Source organism: Lepidochelys kempii, chromosome 1, assembly GCF_965140285.1.
Source record: "Lepidochelys kempii isolate rLepKem1 chromosome 1, rLepKem1.hap1, whole genome shotgun sequence".
Taxonomy (NCBI): domain Eukaryota; kingdom Metazoa; phylum Chordata; order Testudines; family Cheloniidae; genus Lepidochelys; species Lepidochelys kempii.
In genome coordinates, this window is record NC_136380.1 from 270,377,904 (window position 1) to 270,399,412 (window position 21,509).

Here is a 21,509-nt window from a genome sequence, read left to right on the forward strand (position 1 = left end):
TTTTCTGTTGACCCTGCTGTCTCCTACCTACAACAGTCTTTGACCAAACCTACTGTATGTAGAGCCAACTTTTATTTAAAGCATCTCTCTCTACATAGGATAGGTTTCATATTGTTTTAGTGCAAGATACTTCTGTGTTCATAACCAGTGTGTCATCTTTGGCTCTTCCCCCTGTTGCTGGCCATCTCTCAGATAAGCATTTAATTAAAAAAGCTTTGTTCATTACCTGTGTATTAATACTTTTTCAAGGTGGATTTGATTTAAATTGATTTTAAATCATGAACTTTGCCAAATATGTCTCAAGGTAATAAAATAAAGTCTGTGGGTAGTTCCTTTACTGATTGTGATCTAGATAAGTTCAGTATGAACGTATCACTGTAGACCATCGAAACGGCCAGAAGGGCGCGGAGGCAGTGAACGGTAGCATGGCTTGACCTGGCTAACGCCTTTGGGTCCATGCCCTACCACCACATCTTTGCCACACTCCAGGAGTTTGGGATGCCAGAGAACATCCTTCGTGTGATCCGAGAGGTGTACGAGGGATGCAGCACCACCATTCGCTCGGTCGAAGGTGAGACCATCGAGATCCCGATCCGGAGTGGAGTTAAGCAGGGCTGTCCCCTCAGCCCCATCATCTTTTTAACCTCGCCATGGAGCCGTTGCTGCGAGCAATCTCCAATGGCGCAGATGGCTTCAACCTCCACGGTGAGAGGGTGAGCGTCCAGGCTTACACGGATGACCTGGTCCTGACCGCGGATGACTCAGAGAACCTCCAACATATGCTAGATGCCACCAGTCAAGCTGCCGATTGGATGGGGCTCCACTTCAATGCAAAGAAGTGTGCAACTCTCCACACTGACGGCAGCAAAAGGGACTCGGTGCAGACGACAGGGTTCCAGATCCAGGGCGAGACCATCATCCCTCTGGCAGAGGGGCAGGCATACCAGCACCTTGGTACGCCGACGGGTTTCCATGTCCGGCAGACACCCAAGGACACCATCCAGTAGATCTTTCAGGATGCCGCCAAGTTCGACGCCTCCCAGCTAGCACCGTGGCAGAAGATAAACACCCTGAACACCTTCCTGATCCCCCGCATCTTGTTCGTCCTAAGGGGATCCGCCGTGGTGAAGGTACCCCTCAACAAGGCAGACAAGATCGTCCAACAGCTGGTGAAGAAGTGGCTGTTCCTTCCCCAGAGAGCCAGCAACAAGCTGGTCTATATCACCCACAGGCATGGCAGTGCCAATGTCCCCCGCCTGGGTGACCTGTGTGACATCGTGGTGATCACCCGCGCCTTCCACCTGCTGACGTGTCCCGACGCCGTGGTAAGGAACATTGCAGCAAACTCCCTCCATGACACAACAAAGAAGTGGATCGGCAGAGCCCCCTCCAACCAAGACACCGCCAGCTTCCTGAGCGGTTCCCTGGATGGCGAATTTGGACGGGACCGGCGCAACATCACTTCAATGTGGTCCCACGCTCGCAATGCCACGCGTCGCCTGGGGGAGTGGTGCGAAGAGCGCCAGGAGCTGGGAGTCCTGGTGCCGCAGATCAGGTCCGATGACAACACCATCGTCACCCTGAGCGCCAGGGGCATGCTGGAGAGGACCTTGCAGGCAGCCATCCACTCACTGTGTACATGGAAACTCTGAAGCGTAAACCAGACCAGGATAAAGCCTTCGAACTGAACAGCAAATGGGACGCCAGCAACCACCTCCTCGCCGGGGGCGGCTTCACCCGTTTCGCCGACTGACGGTTCATCAACTGTGCCCGGCTCAGCTGCGTCCCACTCAACGGAGCCGTCCGCCAGGGGAACTGAGACAAGCGTTACAGGAAGTGCGGCTACTCCAACGAGACCCTGCCCCACGTTCTGTGCAGCTGCAAGCCCCGCTCCAGAGCCTGGCAGCTGCGCCACAATGCTATCCAGAACCGCCCGGTGAAAGCCATCGCACCGCGCCTGGGGGAGGTCGCCGTGAACTGCGCCATCCCCGGTACTAACAGCCAGTTGCGACCTGACGTGGTAGTCACCGACGAGGCCCAGAAAAAGATCATCCTCGTCGACATCACGGTCTCCTTCGAGAACAGGACCCCGATCTTCCGCGAAGCCCTAGCTCGTAAGCTGGAAAAATACACCCCCCTGGCTGACACCCTGAGAGCAAAGGGCTACAAGGTGCAGATGGATGCCCTGATCGTCGGAGCCCTGGGCGCTTGGGACCCCTGCAACAAGCGTGTGCTGCGGACCTGTGGGATCGGTCACCATCCGATGGTCCAGGGACATCTACATCGAACACATCACCAGCCACCGACAGTACCAGGAGGTGTGAGCCAATACGACGTCGTGCATCAACTATGGGAAAGGGACTGAGAGACTTTTTCCATTGGACCATATGAACTGGAACCATAAACTCACTGAACATTAAATCCCACCAAATGAGGGTAGATCCATCCTCATCATCATATCCACTCATTGTACTCCACACCTGAACATAGCCTTTATATGGACAACATACCCCCATATCTCAATGTCCGTACTTCAACCCGTTAAACTTTTACCCCCAATCGGGGAGATTGCAGATTATATATTCCTTATGCCACCCATTCCTAAACCGAATTTCTCACCCCCTGATAATCTGTACCTTATTCCCTGATAACCAGAAACTTCTATGCTTAAACTCTGTGCCGTTTTTTCTTTTTACTTCAACATTATCTTAACTTTATTAAATCTGAGCACCTTCCAGTAGTGCATTTAGCAGCATCACTAAAATCTGTCACGTGTGGTTTGTTCATGCTCTCATCTCCTCCCAAGAGGGAGAATTGTGTATGCAGGGTGGTGTATTTTGGTAGGAATTTTTCTCGTTGCTTGAGCGGGTTTTTGTTTTGTGTTTTTTGTGGGGATTGAGGGGTTTTGGTTCTTTTGTTTTTGGTAGTGTTTGGTCTTGTTTCTGTAGGGTGAATTTGTTTTGTTTAATGTCTGTTTGTTAGAGAAAGGAAAAGTCAAACAAAAGGCAACTTGTACTTGGAGCAGAAGGTGGTGAGGTTTGTCATGCTCCTTCATGAAGTGGGTATTCACCCACGAAAGCTTATGCTCCAATCCACAGGACACTCTGCCGCTTTTACAGATCCAGACTAACACAGCTACCCGTCTGATACTTAGTTCATGGGGAAGTTCATTCCTCCGCCCCTGAGGCTTTAATCCTAGCCAAACGTTATAGAGGGATAACTTTCAGCTCGCAAATCTCCATATAAGAAAAAATCTCCCTTAGTTCGCTAGTAGGGGTATGTAGTACCACATAAGGGAAGCAAAATTATTACTTCAGCTTGTTTTGAAACACTTTGGAGGGTTTTTAACTACATTTTAATCGTGGCCGTGAATCTGCATTTTAAAATTTTTCCTGAAATTTAATTATAGGCTGTTGTTCAGCCAGTGTTTTATCCCTTGAAATTTAAATAACATGAATGCTGTAATAAAATTATATCCATGTCAATATAAAATTAGTTTAACCTTTTCTGTATTCCAGACCATTTACAGTAGTTTAAAAAGCAAAAATCAATCTAATAAATCCCACTAATTGTGGAATTGTCCTCTGTTTCATGGATTAGATCATTTAACTGTGGGATTTTTAATTTTCACTAACTGGGAGTATCATTTTGACTACTCTTCAGCTGGACAAGTCTCCTGTATTTTTAGTCTCTAATTAAAATGAATATATTTAATAGATCTGTAGTTTGTGAAATGGAATTTTTAGTGGACCTCCCCCTTCCCCGGTCCCCTTGTATATTTTGTAGTGTATATTGTACAACTAGTGACACAAAGGTTCTATTAATATTGTATGGGAAATACACTGTGATATTACTGATATACAAATCTTAAGAGGAAAAAAGAAGCATGTAATACAGCATATTTAGTAACTTGGAGATAATTTACCTTTTGTGCATAGAGATGGTAGTTTATCTAGCTCAGAGAATGTTCTTCAGGATGTGTTGCTCATGTCCATTCCATTTCCCACCCTCCTGCTCCTCTATTGGAGTTGCCTACAAGAAGTAACTGAGAGAGTGTAGGGCCCGTGGCGCCTGATATACCGATGCCTGAACATGGCACTCAAGGAGGCACTACAGTTGGCCCTACAGATACCGCTAAGGCAAAAAATCTCCGATGACCGCACACGTGGGCGCATACAGACCTAGAATGGAACGGACATGAGCAACACATTTCGAAGAACAACAGTTATGAAAGGTAAGGAACTCAGTAATGATATGTAGGACCCATGTATTTATGCGTCGGCGGGACTCCCAATTTTAGTAATGACATCATGTAGGACAACTGCATTAATGCATCTATGTGATTCCAAATTTTAGTGCATTTCCCCCCATTTTGTCATAACTATCAAATATAGCTTTGACAGAGAAAATATTTTCTCCATTTTTAAATAAAGTGGTAACTTAACTTACTATGCCTCTGTTGGTTTTGTTATGCCCTCTTTCGCTTCCTGGATTTGCCTTGCTCTTTCTTTTCCTATCTCGTTTTCATGATCAGTTTCCCCTTCTCCTATTCACTCCCTTCACTTTCTTTCATATATAGATATGCAGTGATGGGCACTAATACAAAACCCTTCTGTGTAATACCTTCTAGTACTGTGCACAACTCTGTGCACATCACACAGTCCATGAAATGTATATGAAAACTACTCAATAAACCCTATCTATGCAATATCAGATAAAGTGTAACAGTATTGAAAATTTGCTGTCATGTTCAGGCAATCAAACTTTGCAACTGTTACCTTTTGTTGTTAATTGCCTCATCAGTAAAGGTGTGTACTGGACCATTATGACAAACAAAATAGCGTACGGTCCTACACATTCTTAAGTACGCTCCTAAACAGACACTTTCTTCAATTTGGGGCCTAAATAAATAAGAAGGAGAAAAGCTACAAGATGTTAAACATGTATCCAAAATTGTAGGGGGAGAGAACATTGTTGTTTCCTCAATTTTGAACAGTGCTCAAATTACAGGGGCACTTGGTGTAGGGGGGAGTACTTCAACTATGTAACCTTAACATGCTCTCAACATTGAGCTCGATTGTCTTTAGGCACCGTTTTCTCCACCCCAATAGTAGCCCTGGGAAATATTGTGCCTCAAAGACATCTCTTTGAGGCTCAATTACCTCCCACCATCTTCCTTGCCTCGGGGAGGGAGATAGGGCAGCAGCACATTACTATATTAGAAATAATTTCTGACATTTCCTGTGCTGGCAGAGCCAAGACTTTGCCCTCTTCCCATCCCTTCCCGCCCACTTATGCGCACACACTTTCTCCTGCATACTTGGACTCAAGGCACAGGTAGCCATGCATGGTGTGGGGGGGCAGGGGGGGTAGTCAAAACATCTAAGCCCATAGTCTTTATGCATTTGTGTATGTTGTAATGTAAGGGTGTGCCTTAATATTTTGAGCATTTTAATATTACTATAAAGCTAAGTGCTAGCATCAGACTAGGTGCTACTAACCAGCAGCTGATAATGTTGGATTCTTGAAAGCGTTTTGGCAGGATCTGAGTTGCTTTGTAGCTCTCATTATAATTGTACACAGCTGACTCAGGGCCCAGGCTGCTAGTGCAGCTCCAGTTTGCTGTTCTTAGCAGATTGTGATGATACAGTAGAATGAAAGGACAGGGTATAAAAATTTAGAGTACACATATTTTTGTGATCTGATTTGATCCAGGGCTGCCTTGAAAAGTAGCTGTTTTCTGTGGTTTTGTGCTGGGTTTATTGCCACTTCTAGGTACACTGTGCATGGCTTTTTAATCTAATAAAGTTATTTAGGACTGCCTACAGCACTAGTAAGATAAGATTGTATACATTTTGTAGTTATATGGGATATGCGTACTCATTTTTTGGACTTACATATATTGTTTACACTTTCAGACTAGTGACTATCTTTTTTTTACTAAGCTGAAGCTCTTACATTGCTGCAAAGTACGATAGCACCATTAAAACACACCAGCACGCTTTATTTGCTGTGCCAGTTAAATCTACACAAATCTAGTCCCTGACAGAACATATTGTATTTAAACCTGCAGTACAAGTTTGTGGTGAATATGGGTCAGCTCTATAATAACTTCAAAATATTCTGTGAGCTGGTTATTGGGGTGTTTACTTTGAGTATATGGGGATAAATTATGGGATGTTACTATAGGACTTCTTTGGGTTAAGCCAAGAGGTCTGTTGGGGAAACAAATGAGAGGGAAATCAATGACTTGAGATAAGATGCCCCAAGAACATTTGACAAGACAACGGGAGAGCAGTTGTCTTAGAGGAGACTGACTCAGCTTCCTGTTAGAGTTGACCAAAGTGATTTTGGGCAGCAGAGCCAAAAGCCCAGGAAACTGAGAAGACAAGGTCTACTGGCTGGATGAAAAGTGACTCTCACACACCACTGTTTGCAGAGTAGACCCACCCTAAGAGTGAGAGAATTGCATGTTGTACCTGAGGAAAGGTAAGGCATGAAGCCTGACACTTTGGGGGTTGGCAAGGGAGGGAGAATTGCAGTTAGCCCTGGAACAATTACAATGTTTTACATAGCACTGAAAATTGACATCTGCGTCTTATTTAATTTTGCCAACTCACTGATTGTTAGCTATTCTACCTGTTCTGTAGCTTTTGCAGATTTTTATTATCACTTTGGATAATTCAGTATATTATATAAGATATGAAACTGTTTGCACCTGGTTAATGAACTGTATATATCTGCAATTATTTTGAGAGCAGACACTTGTATTTTTTGAGCTTCCTTTGTTGATCCAGTGTGAGGAGAAGGGAGCGAGGCAGAGGATAAGTAAATGACTCAGTTCATGTGCAGAACAAGATGCAATTGTTTGTATTCAGAATGTGCTGCTGCAGAATTAAGACAAATCAAAATCTGCTTGATGGAACTATTGTTCTTTTGTTTATAAATGAAGTCTTGCAGCAGCATCAAAGAAATAATTCATGCAAATCAGCCATGGTGTTTCTGTCCAGTTTTAAAGTGATTTTAAAATCTCTAAATGGTAACCCTTCTGGACTCCACAGTAGGAACGAAACTTTAAAGGCCCTGTTGGCAGAGAGTTGGGGCTTAAAGAAAAACACAAAGTAGCACAAGACTGGCAATAAAATCAGAGAAGTTGGCTACAGTGCAGAATAGGCATGTTGCGTGATTTTTCAGTAACTTATCAACATGGAATAGGGAAGTATTTTTGTGTAAGTAGAGGATGATGGATCAGAGGGGGGGGAAAGGCTCTACAAACTAGAGAATGGGAGCAATGAGGAAGGCTGGATTATATAGGCACTGACTCTCTGTGGGTGCTAAATTAGCAGGTGCTTCTCATCCACCGGCAGCCAAGCTTCCTTCCCTCCCTCCCACCCACTGGTGGCCCCACCGGTCAATTTTTCCCCTCTCTCACAGTGCCTCCTGCCTGCCGCAGGTCAGCTGTTCTGCAGCAGGCAGGAGGTGCTGGGAAGGAGGGAGAGAGATGGGAAGAGGTGGAACGGGGGCGGGAAGGGGTGGAGTGGGGGTGGGGTCTGAGGCTTAATGAGGATTGAGCACCCCTGGGGAAAGTTGGAAGCTGGCGCCTGTCGGGGAGGAAGATAAGCCTTTGTGGTCACCACCATTATAAACGGGCAGAAAACCTAGCATGACTTTCTGTCAAACTTGAAAAGGGTTTGAAAATTGCAGGTGTATAGCATTTCACTTGACTCTTCAGAGTTTTTTCACGTTGCACTGGAAAATTTTAACATTTTAAAAAAAGAAATCTATTACTGAATGGAAAAAATCCAAAAAATCTAGTGAGGGAAGGGGGGAAAAGTGTTTATCCCAAATAGTAAGAAATGAGCAAGATAATCAGCTTAGAAAAAGGGATATAAAATGTCTTGTGTCAACTCTCAGAACACACCCACACATTGAGGCCTTGTCTATGCTACAGAGTTTTGTCGATTAAGTTAGTTTTCATCAAAAAAAGGATAGAGGTGTACACACTACAATGTTCCTTCCACCAACAAAACTTTCTTGTTTGCTGACAAAATAAATCTACCTTGATGAGAGGCATAGAGCTTTTTGCAGCAAAGTTATATCAACAAAGTGTCAGTGTAAACACTTGGGTATGTTGCTGTAAATGGCCTCCGGCAGATGTCCCACAATGCCCATCCTGACGGCTTCGGTCAGTGGTTCAAACTCTGCTGCCCTGCACCCAAGCACACAGGCTTCTGCCCTATCTCCTTTAAAGGCCCAGGAATTTTTGAAATTCCACTTCTTGTTTGCTCTGCATGGACAGCTCACATTGCATCTTCCCAGCTGACCATGGTGGCTCCATGTGGCAAGCAGTCTCCTGCTTGGAGCACACCTGAGTTCTTGGCTCTGTTGGCACTGTGGGGAGAGGACATTGTGCAGTCACAGTTGCGCTCCAGCCGTAGGAACTTTGATACCTATAGTCAGATTTCTTGTGGTATGTTGGAAAAGGGCTACAAATGGGACACACATCAGTGCAATGTGAAGATAAAGGAGCTGAAGCAGCCGTACCAGAAGGCAAGGGAGTCAAACCATTGCTCTGGTGCTGCGCCGAAGACCTGCCACTTCTATAAGGAGCTGGATGCCATCCTCAGCAGTGACCTCACTGCCTAGAGTCCCATGGATGCTTTGGTGGGGCTGGAGACAGCAAACTCAACCTTGAGGATAAAGTTGTGGACGAGGAGGTCAAGTTGGAGGATGACATGGAGCACACTGCAGAGTTGTCTGGTGGTGTGGCAAGTCAGGGCCTTTTTTTCCAGTCCAGAGGGATCTAGCCAGTCCCAGCAGTCCATCTCTTGTGTGCATGATGCAGGAGAGGAGAGCTCTGCTAAGTGATCTTTTTGAGTTGATGCTGCTCAGTTATATGAGGTAGAGTTGTCCTTTGCTTTGTATATGCTAGAAGTGGGTGAAGGGATAGAAATGTACAAGACTAGCTGTGTTTGCGTGTGCTCCACATTCCCCTGTACAGCTAAGCAGTACGGCGGAACAGTGTGTTAATGCACACCAAGATTTCACAGGAATCCTCCACAAAGATCTCTAGGAAACTTTCCTGGAGTTACTCACCAATCCTTTGCCAAAGGTTCTTTGGCAGAACTGCTTTGTTCCTTCCCCCATTGTAAGAAACTTTCCCGTGCCACTCAGCAATCACTTGTTCAGGGATTAAAGCAGCACACATGAACAGCAAAGGGACCCGGTCTGAAGCCACACACCTGCAAGAGATGCATTCTTGCTTACCCTCAGAAGTAAGAACTGCTTTTTTTTTTTTTTTTTTTTCTCTTTCTCTTTCTCTTTCTCTTTTTCTCTCTCTCTCTCTCTCTCTCACCTTAGGAAACCACTGAAATCTTGAGCGCCACCTCTCCCCCTGTGGGCTGAACTCATCGTGTTTAGGATGTTCACTGAGCTATGTGTTTGCCATGGAACAGTGAAAAACTAATTCATATTTTTAAAAAGGTGCATTTTACTATAATGATTCGATGCTGTGTGTGAACTAGCAATCCTGCTTCTGTTTGTTGTTTCTTGTGCTTCCGCAACTGTGGCCTGCAGGGGGCCCCACACGCACCAGCAGAGCGCTTGAGCTAGATAAGGAGGCGACCGAGGAGGAGCAAGGAGAACATGTTTTGAGAAGTGCTCTAATCCTCAGAGGCTGAAAAACAAGAACACATGGTGTGGAGAGAGACTTCAAAAAAAAATTATAAAATAGAAGGCAAGACCGAAAGGAGAGTTAGGAGCAAATTTTAATGATCCAGGAGCAAATGATAAAAGTGATGGAGGAGCAAACAGAAATGTTTGAAGTCCCTAATCACGCTGCAGGCAGAATTAATGTACGGTCAGCCCCCCACACCTCAATCTCCTCCCACACATTCCTTGCAACTTCAGGCCTGTCTCAGAACCCCATTCAGTCCACCCCTTTGGACAGCTTCCAGAAAGACAGCTGGACTTACACATAGCTATAAGAGCCTACACTGCCCTGCACTGTTATCTCCCTTCCCACCAAGCCTTTTGTGTGTTGTTAGTTGGTATTTAATAAAAACATACTCTCTGAAAGATAACTGCACACAGTAGCTGGTGCTGGAATTAATACACCATGGCAGTCTGATCATTTGAGTACAAATCAAGGTCAGGAATCATCAAAATTTTAATGCAAGGCGCATGTTAACAAAGCATTGCAGAGTGCTATATCGAAAGACAAATTATTGGAGTTCATTGTCAAAATGTTGTCTCAAAGCCTCCCTGATTTGAATAAGCCTCCCTATTGTGCCCCTCTAATAGCTCTGGTACCTGTCTGCTCAAATTCAGCAGACAGGCAATCCGCCTCTGCGCTTCACCCTGGGGAAACTGTTCCCCCTTAGTCTCACAAATATTATGGAGCACACAGCAGGCTGCTATGACCATAGGAGTGTGTTCCTCATTTAGATCTAACCTGCCATAAAGGCAGCACCAGCATTCTTTTAATCTGCCAAAGGCACATTCTAAGGTCATTCTGCACCTGCTCAGCCTGTTGTTGAAGTGCTCCCTGCTACTGTCCAGGTTTCCCAGGTTAGGCTTCATGAGTCATGGGAGTAAGGGGTACACTGGGTTTCCCAAGATCACTGTGGGCATTTTGACATTCCCCATTAGAATTTTCTGGTCCGGAAAGAGTCCCTGCTTGGAGCTTTCTGTACAGGCCCGTGTTCCTGAAGATGCATGTGTCATGCACCTTCCTGGACCACCCTGCATTGATGTCAATGAAACCGCCACGGTGATCCACGCACACCTGCAATACTGTGGATACTCTGGGGCCAAAATTAGGATATGCGGCCCATCTATCACCCCACTACAGTTAGGGAATCCCATTGCTGCAAAGCCATCCACTATTTCAAGCACGTTGCCAAGAGTCACAGTCCTTCATAAAAGGATGCAAGTAATGGCCCGGCACATGTGGATGCTCTGAATCCAAAGTGAGTGTGTCTCCATGCAGATTTGCAACAAAATAATTTAGATGTGAATTAAAACTGATTTAGTTATTTGGTTTATAGTTTGTGTGTAAATAAGCCCTTAGCCTGAAATGAGATAGGAAGGATCATCATCCCAAAACTTCACTAACTCTGGGTCTGTATCAGCTGCTTTCTGGTCTCCTATAGGATAAATTGTAACAGGTGTACACTTCTGGTCAAAACACTCTTCTGAAGGCACCCCTTGTGTTCCTCATAGGTAGAAGTACTTTGAAACTGCATGTTTTTCATTAAGCATGTCCAGTGAGATCCCTGCACGAGAGTTATATTATTATTACATGCCACAAAACAAATAAAGAAAGGGCAGGTTTCAGAGTAACAGCCGTGTTGGTCTGTATTTTCAAAAAGAAAAGGAGTACTTGTGGCACCTTAGAGACTAACCAATTTATTTGAGCATGAGCTTTCGTGAGCTAGTCTAGTTAGTCTAGCTAGTTAGTCTCTAAGGTGCCACAAGTACTCCTCTTCTTTTTGCAAATAAAGGGCAGTTAATGCAGTGTTAACAACAGTGTGTCAGAAAATTCAAAATTGCAGTTTCAATAGGAATAGTAATGTAACTTCTGGGTGTGCTGTGTTTTGTATTTCCCTATATGGAATAATTTTAAAAAAATAGATATATTGGCTTTACTGATTGTGATGATTTTGGAATCTATGTACAGCTTATAAATTCTGTTTGATGTTGGGGATTCTGTGTGTGTATCTGGTCATATTGCAAACTCCATTTTGAACGTAGGGCTTTGTTTTCCTTCTCTGTCTTTTTACCTCCATGATAGAGTAAAATTCCAGGGGTTGGTGACACAGGCATGACAATGGAGATATGTTAACCTGAATGGTTCCCATTCAAATGGGAGAATTTTGGGACAACAGGATGGTCTGACGCTTAGGGGAAACCAATTTTCTCCAACTTCTCTGTAGGGGCCTGGGATCTAGAGCAGTGGAATTTCCCTAGAAGCAGAACAAAGACTGGGTTTTATTGATAGGATTTACAAACTCAGGATGACTCTCATAAAGTCTGAGATTATGAGGATGGGAAGGGGATGAGTGGAAGCTTGGGAAAGAGCAGAAGGAAACAGCCTGCACAGGAGAGAGGAAGAAAGAGAGTGTCTTTTGGAGGAGAAAGCCATGTGAAGAAGTGGGATCCTGAACTCCTTAGAGCAAGGGTTCTCAAACTGTAGGTCAGGACCCCAAAGTGCGTCGGGACCGTATTTTAATGAGGTCGCCAGGGCTGGCATTGGACTTGCTGGGGCCCGGGGCTGAAGGCTAAGCCCAAGCTCCACCACGTGGGGGCAAAGCCGGTGGGCTTCAGCCCTGGATGGCAGGGCTCACGTTATAGGCCCCCCACCTGGGGCTGAAGCCCTTGGACTTTGGCTCTGGCTTCCTGCCCTGGGGCGGTGGGACGTGAGGGGCCCCCGCTCCGCACCCCGGGGTCAGGTAGTAATTTTTGTTGCCCGAAGGGGGTCATGGTGCAATGAAGTCTGAGAACCCCTGCCTTAGAGAACTCTTCCTTAAGCCCAAAGAATGTTTAGAAAACTGAGGTAGGGAAATTCACACAGGTACAAAACCTGTGTCTGTTTGCTTCCATTATCCCATGTCCCCAAAGAGCTGAGCTGTAAACCCAGAGTGCCTCCCAGGTTGGAGCTCTGGGAAAGGGTGTGCTTTTAAGCAACTGGATGGGGGTCGAGTGCAGCTGGCCTGCAGGATCCCAGTTCTGTGAAAGGGTAATCGGCAGAGCCAGTGCCTGGGAAGTGTGCCACAGAGCCCAAGGAAAGAGACCGCACTGCATCCTACTTCAGACTGCGGGAAGCTTAAGACCACATAGGTCTAACTTGTTGGGACCAAACAAAGCAGCCTAATGAGGGGGAGCTCAACTAGGGCTGTGTGTGACACTGATGTTGGAAACATAACTTCAGCTTTCCTGATGTGCCCTTGCTTACAGCCTCACAAACGGTAATGTTGTATTAAAACAATAGACTGGCTGTGAGATGATATCAAGAGGAGCAGGTTCCATATGTCAGGGCTCCCTATGACAACCGCTCTCCTTTTTCTGTGTGGCCGCAGCTCAAGCTATGGACTGTCAGAGGGTCTGCATAGTGCAGTATGGATATGTTTGTATGGCTGTGAAACTTGGGTCCTGCAATATTAAACCTAGGCTTACAATGCAGTGTGGATGCTTAAACATGGGCTTGGAAACACCGAGTCCACCAGCCTGTGTCCCACAGATCTGGGCTTAGAATACAGTATAGATATGCCCTGAGAGTATGTCTACACTGCAAAAAGGCAGCTGCAAGTCTCAGAGCCCTAGTCTACAGATTCAGATTCAAGGAACTTGTATTATGGCACAAAAAAATAGCTGGGTAGATGGTCCTGCCCAGGCTCTGAAATGAATCCGCCCCCCTTTGGCTTCAGACCTCAAGGGGGATTGTCTACATGGCTATTTTTAGTGCCATAGTATGAGCCACAATTTGTAGACCCTGGCTCTGAATTGTGGTGGTGTGGGTGGTTGGTTTTTTTTGTTTTGTTTTTTTCTTCAGTGTAGACATACCCTGAAGGGCCAGCTTCAGGTTTCTGCATCAGAGTCTGCTCCCGTAGACTTTAGGAAGAACAAAGGACTTGAAAGACACAGTAAAATCTTTTACAAGGAGGAGGGAATTGTGAACTGAGCATATTTGATAGAGATCTCTCGCTGACTTTTTGGCTTTGTTTCTACTAGTGGGACACACACACACACACCCCCGCAAACTACCTATAGGCTGTGCACGCAGTCTATAGAAAGTATATGCACTCATCCTTGTTTCTCCATTCTCTTCGTGTGTTTTGATCCACACACTTCTAAAAATATCATTTTAAGAAAAGACACATGCTTTTTGGACATACAGACAGTTTTTTGCCATGTACCTAATACAGCAGGACCCTGACCTGATTGGACAACATATAGGCACTACTTTAACACAAATAATTCCCCATTGCCATTTTTGTGGAGCCGCTTTTCAAAACACAAGCAGATGTCTTAAAAACAACAGGCTTTATTTACATCAGTGGCAGGTTACCTCTTACCCAACGCTCACTTCTCCAAAATGTATTTATGCTAGACAGAAGATATGCATGTTAATTGCTGGGCCAGTATTAAAGTTCTTAGCCCTGAACGTGGTTCAGTGTTCTGAACAGCTGGTCTAGTTTCCTCTCTGGATTACTGTACTTCAGCCTAGGAAGGGCTCATGTGGGTAGTCTAGGAAAGGTCTCTTAGTGTGTAAAGCTTGCACATTTTGCTGGAACTAGGGGTGCACAGGGTGCTACCGCACCCTGTCTTGAAGTGGTTTCCATCATATACAGGGTTTGCAGTTTGGTTCAATGGCTCTCAGCATCCCCATTATACAAATTGTCCCAGCACCCCTGAAAGGCTGTCCTCTGGCCTGCTGGGCTGTTTGTTTGCTTTTTATTTATTCTACACATTTGAAACAGGCATCTGTAGACACACATCCTGTGCGCTGTTGAACTCTGGCTTCCCCAGCAGGAAAGGCCCTGGCTGCTCAGCTCTTGGACTATAAATCTTTAAAGCTCTCTTAAGCAGTGTAAATGGTACAAATAGCTGTCAATCAACTAGGCTTTTTGGGGATGATGTGTGGTCCTTCCCTCCACAAAATAGCACTGTTCTTTCCTTCTCCCCCATCCTCACCCCACAAAAAACACCTAACATTTCTATTAAGGGCCCTTGCATGAGTCTGAGTCTCCTTGCTCCTCCAGGGAGTTAATGGGATGTGTGTCTAACACCACATTGTTAGGGGGCTTATTCCTTCATCTGCCTACTTCCCTGGTCCTTCTCGCATGAACAGAGAGCAACAATACCTGAAGTCCAAAGGTGCAAACAATTTGATGTTTATTGGGGTGAACTTCCAGCAAGCATGATTTCAGTTTCCTTCCTTAGTGTCCCCCTTCCCAGCTCTGACACTACAGAGCCTTACCTCTGTCCCTGTTCCCCTTCCCCCCCTTAGCAAAACATGATTCCAGTTTCCCCACCCCCCTTCCCTGTTCCCATTCCCCCCCTACTTCCTGATTGACTGCAGACTATATTATAAAACTTGAGATCTGCTTAGCTATACCGTAACCAATCATTTTACTAAAATTTAACTAACCAATCCTAACGTATTGTAACATGATTATTTAACCAACTATATCCCACCACCTTAATTAGTTTACACCCAGCAAAATTAATTATGCAGCAGACAGAAACAATCCCAGAACCAGACAGATTATACAGACAAACAATAGAGAAATGGGGACTACAGTGATAGAACAACACAGAAATGAGGATTTCACATCCCAGCTATTGATAAGTGAGTTTTTGTCAGACAGGATGCTATCGAACTAAGTTTCCTTTTACATTTTCTAGGCACTTCTCTTTCTCTGAAGACGATAGGCATTATCAGGACAGGATTATATTCCTAACAGCCCAATAGCACCTTATTTCAATGTGACTAGTTTGGGATGTAAGGATGTAACCGTCCGCTTCCCAGCTTATGGCTGCCTCTGCTGCTTAGCCAAAGATCTTAGCCTAAGCACAGGGCCTCAGACTGTCACAGTAAGAGAAGGCCCTTACACGGGCAGACAGTGACTTTGATTCTTTCTTTTATACCTCTATAACTAGCTAAGTGATAAGAATACACCTACATTCTTAGAGTATAGGCCTTTACAGACAGGCCTGAATATCTATATCCTAACACACACAAGCACAGTAGATTCTTTCAGGCTCTTAGGTAATGCTTTGCCTTCCTCATCCTGGCCTAGTGCCAGTCTGGCTCAGGATTGCTTCCTCTGCTGCTCAACAGCTCCTATCCCACTTTCCCATTTACTGCTCCTCTTGGAGACAAGACAGCATATTTCCACTCTTTTCAGACCTCCCCCAGGTAGAATTTTTTTTTTTAAGGCTCTCCTTCACTGATGCAAGATACAGATGGTCCCGATAAGCTCCTTGCATCGTTAGCATGAAGGTAACTGGTGCTACCACTGCCTGCAAAGGTGACTTGCTTGACACCTTTTCTGGCTGATGTGAACCCTCACTCCGTATTTGCCTGATTTGTCTTTATACCTTCTTGACCAGGTAGGGAGGGGAAGCCACATAGCTTGGGTAAGAACTGAACTTTGTGACCGTTAGCTGTTCCAGCACTTTGCAGTAAGGGATGGGACATGAGGCAGAAGAGATCTGATTCAGGCTTCTATCCAATTATTGCAAAATATTTTTAGAACATTTTTGTACTAAAGGAAGTAAACACTATAAAGATTGTAGTCAGAACCACCCATTTCTGGAAGCATGTACAGTTTGTGCTAGATAACTTCAGTGATAAGTCTGACTTGCGTGTGTGTGTGGTTCACAGACTTATTTTAGGATAACTTTTTGTGTCAAGGTTTATTCAAAAGTGATTTGCATTGTTTCAGGAAGCTAATATTTTATACTAGGCTTCCCGCCATCCACTTTGTTGATTTAGCCAGATACAGTAAATGCTTCTGATCAAACATTCATTTATGTGGGCTAGTGGACTGACTACATAAACTCCTGAATTATAATCCTGATTCTGACTCTGTCTGTCTGTGTGGCCTTAGGCAAGTCATCTGATGTCACCGTGCCTCAGTTTCCACACATGTAATATTGGAGATACGTCTGTGACAGATATTCATTGTGAAGATTTATTAGCTATTGTTTGAAAAGTGGTATGTAAATGCTAAGTAATTATATTTACTGTTGGTTATAATGTCTAAGACCATGCTGGAAATAAAACTATTTCTGGAAATAAGATCTTGCACATCAGTGAGCCACCTTAACAGTATAGTATTTTGATCACAATTTTCGGATGGAACATTGAACTGCTGTGTGAGGAATCTAAGTTAATACTGAAATAGGATTGGCTTAAGAGAGCTGATTCTCCTCTTGATGCACATATGTAATATATATTAGTGTTCTATGCAAGCATGAAAGGGGTAAATATTCCTGTTTGATTCATTAAGCATATTGCTCAATACTTTTTCATGCAAGCAAACTGGTGAGGTGCTCAGATACTGTGCTCAGATACCACAGTGAGTGGACTAGCATGAGAACCTGAATAGATTGCTGGTAGTGAATGGCTCCTATCGTAGTGCAGACTGTCCTAGGGCACCTGCTTGTGGTTAAGCTTCCCTTGATCTCCCTGCACATGAGATATAAACATTCAGGCAGACCTTTGAGTACTAAAGAGTACCCGAAGGTCTGTTAATAAAGACCTTTCTGTAGGCTTTTTTCTGTTAATAAAGACGACCTTCTAAAAAAGTCTACAGAAAGTATAAGCAAAACCTTTACCCAGGGTCTTAGCTGGGAGACTGAGTCAGTTTTTTAGTTTTAGTTTCTGTCCCACTAAGTCCAGTCCACTGATCATCTCTTTCCAGGCCCATTACCACCAGGCTTCTCTCGGCTTAGGTCCTTTCCTCTGGAGTCAGATCTCTTGCCTTTACCTGGGTAAGGTCCTCCTCTGGGTCCAACTGCATGGAGACCAGTCAGCTGCGGCTCTTCTCCAAGGCAGCACGTTGTTCCTGGCAGGTTGGGCTTCCTGCAACTGTTTGGGAGATCCTTTTGCTGAGACCGGGCCTTCTTGGATACCTGTCAACTGTAGCTCTCATTTTAAGAATCTCCTGTCTCCAGGAGTATGCCTTCTAGACTCTCTGCTCTCCTGATAGCTTCTTTCCTCAGAAGCTTCCCGTTTCCTTAGGAGTACTTACCTTAACTAAACTCAGATGATCTTTTTATTAGGTCCGGCTGTCATTCACCAATTAACCTTTTAAGTAGTCATCTGGGGCAGTCATTTAACCCCAGGTGGTCCTGCAGAAGGCGGTCACAAGCAGACTGGACCCTGATTCCGCTTAAAGGGGCCAGTCACCCCAGGACACCAACAGTAACCAATATTCCTAACAAGAAATAATCAATATCAGAACTGTGCTCTCTGTATTCTTATGACTGCTTGGCACAAAACATAATAAGCATTAGTGTTATGCTAGCTGCTTTTTATACTCCATCAATGTGTAGTAGATAATGCTTGCAAGTCTAAAAAGACACAGTTGGAAAAGATAACTTCATGTAGTGTGAACAGAATCTAAGTAGCCAAATCCTTTCTGTGCTATGTCCCAAACTAATTTTGTTTTTTTAATAGGCATTTCTATTGCATGTTTCTTACACAGGACCTTGAATTCTTGAATGGATGATTCTTGCATCATCCATTCATATTCCTAGAGTGGCAAAATGCAAGGAAGGCATAAGTAAAAAGCCCTAACCATCCATGAGATTTATCTAAAGGAGTTTTGCCATTGAATGTTCAACAAAATGCCCTTCTGTATAGATGGAATAAATGTCATACATAAGGAGAATTGACTATGTAAGGCTTAGTGTTCTTCAGTTCTATTGTCATGGGGCAACGTGTGCAATAGGTGCAGTGGAGGACTAGGATGAAACTACTGAATTCACTTTCATTGATGGTCTAAACTGCCAAGATTAAAGCCCAGTTTTTCAGAGATGAAAAGGTCAATGTACTGCAAGTAACCCCTGGCATCATTCTAGCTCTTCCTCTACACACTATTTTTAGTGGTAAAATGCATCTATTTTAACTAAGGTGACCAGCTGTCCCATTTTTAAAGGGACAGTCCCATTTTTGGGGACTTTCTTATATAAGCGCCTATTACCCCCCCTCCCCACCCCCCGTCCCATTTTTTTCACAGTTGCTATCTGGTAACCCTAATTTTAACTATTAAACCTTTTAAAAGCTGAATGCTCGTTTATCACCGTGGTCAATTAATTAAATGCTTGCCAAACTGTGTGTGGTTTATGATGCTATGTAGAAAAACAGGCATGACATTCAGAACAAAATACAATATGAGGATTTGGCGGGGGAGTGGCAGGGTTGTTCAAGATTTACTATCTATCACTGGGACTGTCTTGAGTCAGTAGAAATACCTTTAACTTATTTGGACTGGAGTTTTTTCTCTCCAAACCTAGCTGAAGAAGACACTGTTTTCTAGCACAACTTTTTTTATAAAGACTTTGTGATGCATGGAAAATCCATTAGGGCCAGTATATTTGAAAAAAGAAATCTCTATCTATTGGATGCTATGGCTGATTCAATTAAGTGCCCCCCCTTATATTATAGGGGATATTTTGGTGTAATAGTGATCAGATATACGAAAACGATCTCCTTAGATAAATCCTACTTCACTACTCCACAATAATTTTATATGAGAAAATATTTTTAATGCTTATGGAAATTGAGGCTGTTTTGGTATACTGTCTAGACTATTAATCAAGCTTTAGTGCTCTGGCCAAGTATCATGATCAAGTGGCTTAATCACTATTTATCCGCTTTATTACATTTCAGAAGAATCCTTACCAAGTTCAATGCGCAAAACATCTAAGCGATTACAACTGAACACAATCATAGGAGTCCAATACTTCAGACACTTTTCTTTTCTTAACAGTTGTTGGGCATTTAAATCACACACTGCCAGGCTGATATTAAAATATAACAAACTTAGCTGCAGCAAACCAGTCATTGGACACCTTCAGCAAACTTGAAAAGTCAAATGGGTATCCAGTTTTCTCTGTGATAGCTACACTGAAAGCTAATGGATGCTGTTGGATCTGACTGTAAATTGGGGCTCATGCTGTCACTAAAGCTTACTGTAAATTGCAAGACACCTTTGTCTAGATGAGTAAGAACAGCTGTTGGTTTGATCAGTTGGGGCAAGGGGCAGGTGTCCATAACTGGGCTTTAGCTCAGTAAAGCATATTGGTACAGTGAGAGAGATGGAAAGAGGAAAATTTTACCACTAATAAGTGTCCATCCAGCTAAAATGGGATGTTTACCATTCATGAAGGATATAAATCTTTTGATAATAGAAAATCTGTAGGGAATGTTTCCTGATGCTGGTAAAGCATTTTTGTGTTTTTAAAAAAACAGCAAAAAAACCCCAAACCCGGATTTATCTATAATGTTCTAGTTTTGGTTCTTCGTATTACTTTTACTTTTTTAAAGCAAAAGACAAGGTACTTGGTTGTCATTTGTCAACTCAAGCATGTATTTTCATACCCATATTGTACATGGCTGAATAAGTAGCATGTCTTCGCTTTCTACATTATTTAACATAACTTGTGAGAAATACTTCAAAATATGTTCAACACATATTGTACTCATAACTTACCTTCTGACCAGTGTTTGATATAAATAGTTTGATGGGAAGTCCAATTTTGGGTGGAGTTGAAATATAAAACAGAAACAGTTGTCTTCAATTTGAATTTTAATCTCTTTTCAGGTGGAAAGACATGACATGAATACTTTGAGCTTGCCACTTAACATTCGCCGTGGGGGTTCAGACACCAACCTCAACTTTGATGTACCTGATGGGGTCTTAGAATTTCACAAAGTCAAACTTAATGCAGATAGCCTGAAACAAAAAATTTTGAAAGTTACAGAACAGATTAAAATTGAACAAACAGCCCGTGATGGAAATGTGGCTGAATACTTAAAGCTGGTGAACAGTGCAGACAAGCAGCAGGCTGGACGTATTAAACAAGTCTTCGAGAAGAAGAATCAGAAGTCTGCCCACTCCATTGCCCAGCTACAGAAGAAATTGGAACAGTATCACCGAAAGCTCAAAGACATAGAACAAAATGGATCCTCCAAAAGTTCCAAAGATATTTTGAAAGATAACTTGAAGGATATCCAGCCCCCTTTAAAAGATGTCCATGGCAAATCTCGTACCAGTGGCCAAGGTGCTGAGAGCACCAAATCGGGTGTGCCAGGTGTCTCCTTGACACCACCAGTGTTTGTTTTCAACAAGTCGAGAGAGTTTGCAAATTTGATCCGAAATAAATTTGGTAGTGCTGACAACATTTCTCACCTGAAAAATACCCTGGATGAATTTCGGCCAGAAACTAGTTCCAGGGCTTATGGTGGCAGTGCTACTATTGTGGCTAAACCAAAATATGTTAGTGATGATGAGTGCTCAAGTGGGACATCTGGCTCTGCAGATAGTAATGGGAACCATTCCTTTGGGCCTGGTGGGACAAACGCTCTGGACAGCCAAGCAAAGCTTTCCATGATCTTGGAGGAACTGAGAGAAATAAAGGAGACGCAGTCCCAATTAGCTGATGACATAGAGAATTTAAAAGCACAGTTTCAAAGAGACTATGGTTTTATTTCTCAGACGTTGCAGGAGGAAAGATACAGGTATTTTCTTTTCCTGTTCTTTTGAAATGGCTTTTGCACGGGTATATGAACTGATTCAAAACTAAGTGATTTTTTTTTTAAAGGTAAACTTGTGTTCAGTAATCATTGTCAGGTACCAAAGTTCTTAATTTCTTCTGTTAACCTACATTTGTGACAATAATACTTTACGATTTGATAGAACTGACAGTTCTGTGCAGTTGTCTGAGGCTTTTCTGGAAAGTTTTGTTATCTGATACTTCACTGACATTACCTT

The 21,509-nt window shown here is 43.6% G+C and overlaps 1 protein-coding gene across 4 annotated transcripts in view; it reads left to right on the forward strand.

The window, feature by feature from the left end:
• Window positions 1-21,509, forward strand: part of TMCC3 (transmembrane and coiled-coil domain family 3) — a 234,800-nt gene that overhangs the window by 204,603 nt on the left and 8,688 nt on the right. For all 4 annotated transcript variants that reach the window (XM_073327540.2, XM_073327538.2, XM_073327539.2 and 1 more), the window contains one exon: window positions 20,340-21,256. In XM_073327540.2, coding sequence (XP_073183641.2) covers window positions 20,340-21,256 — 917 coding nt within the window. The remainder of the gene's footprint in view (window positions 1-20,339; window positions 21,257-21,509) is intronic.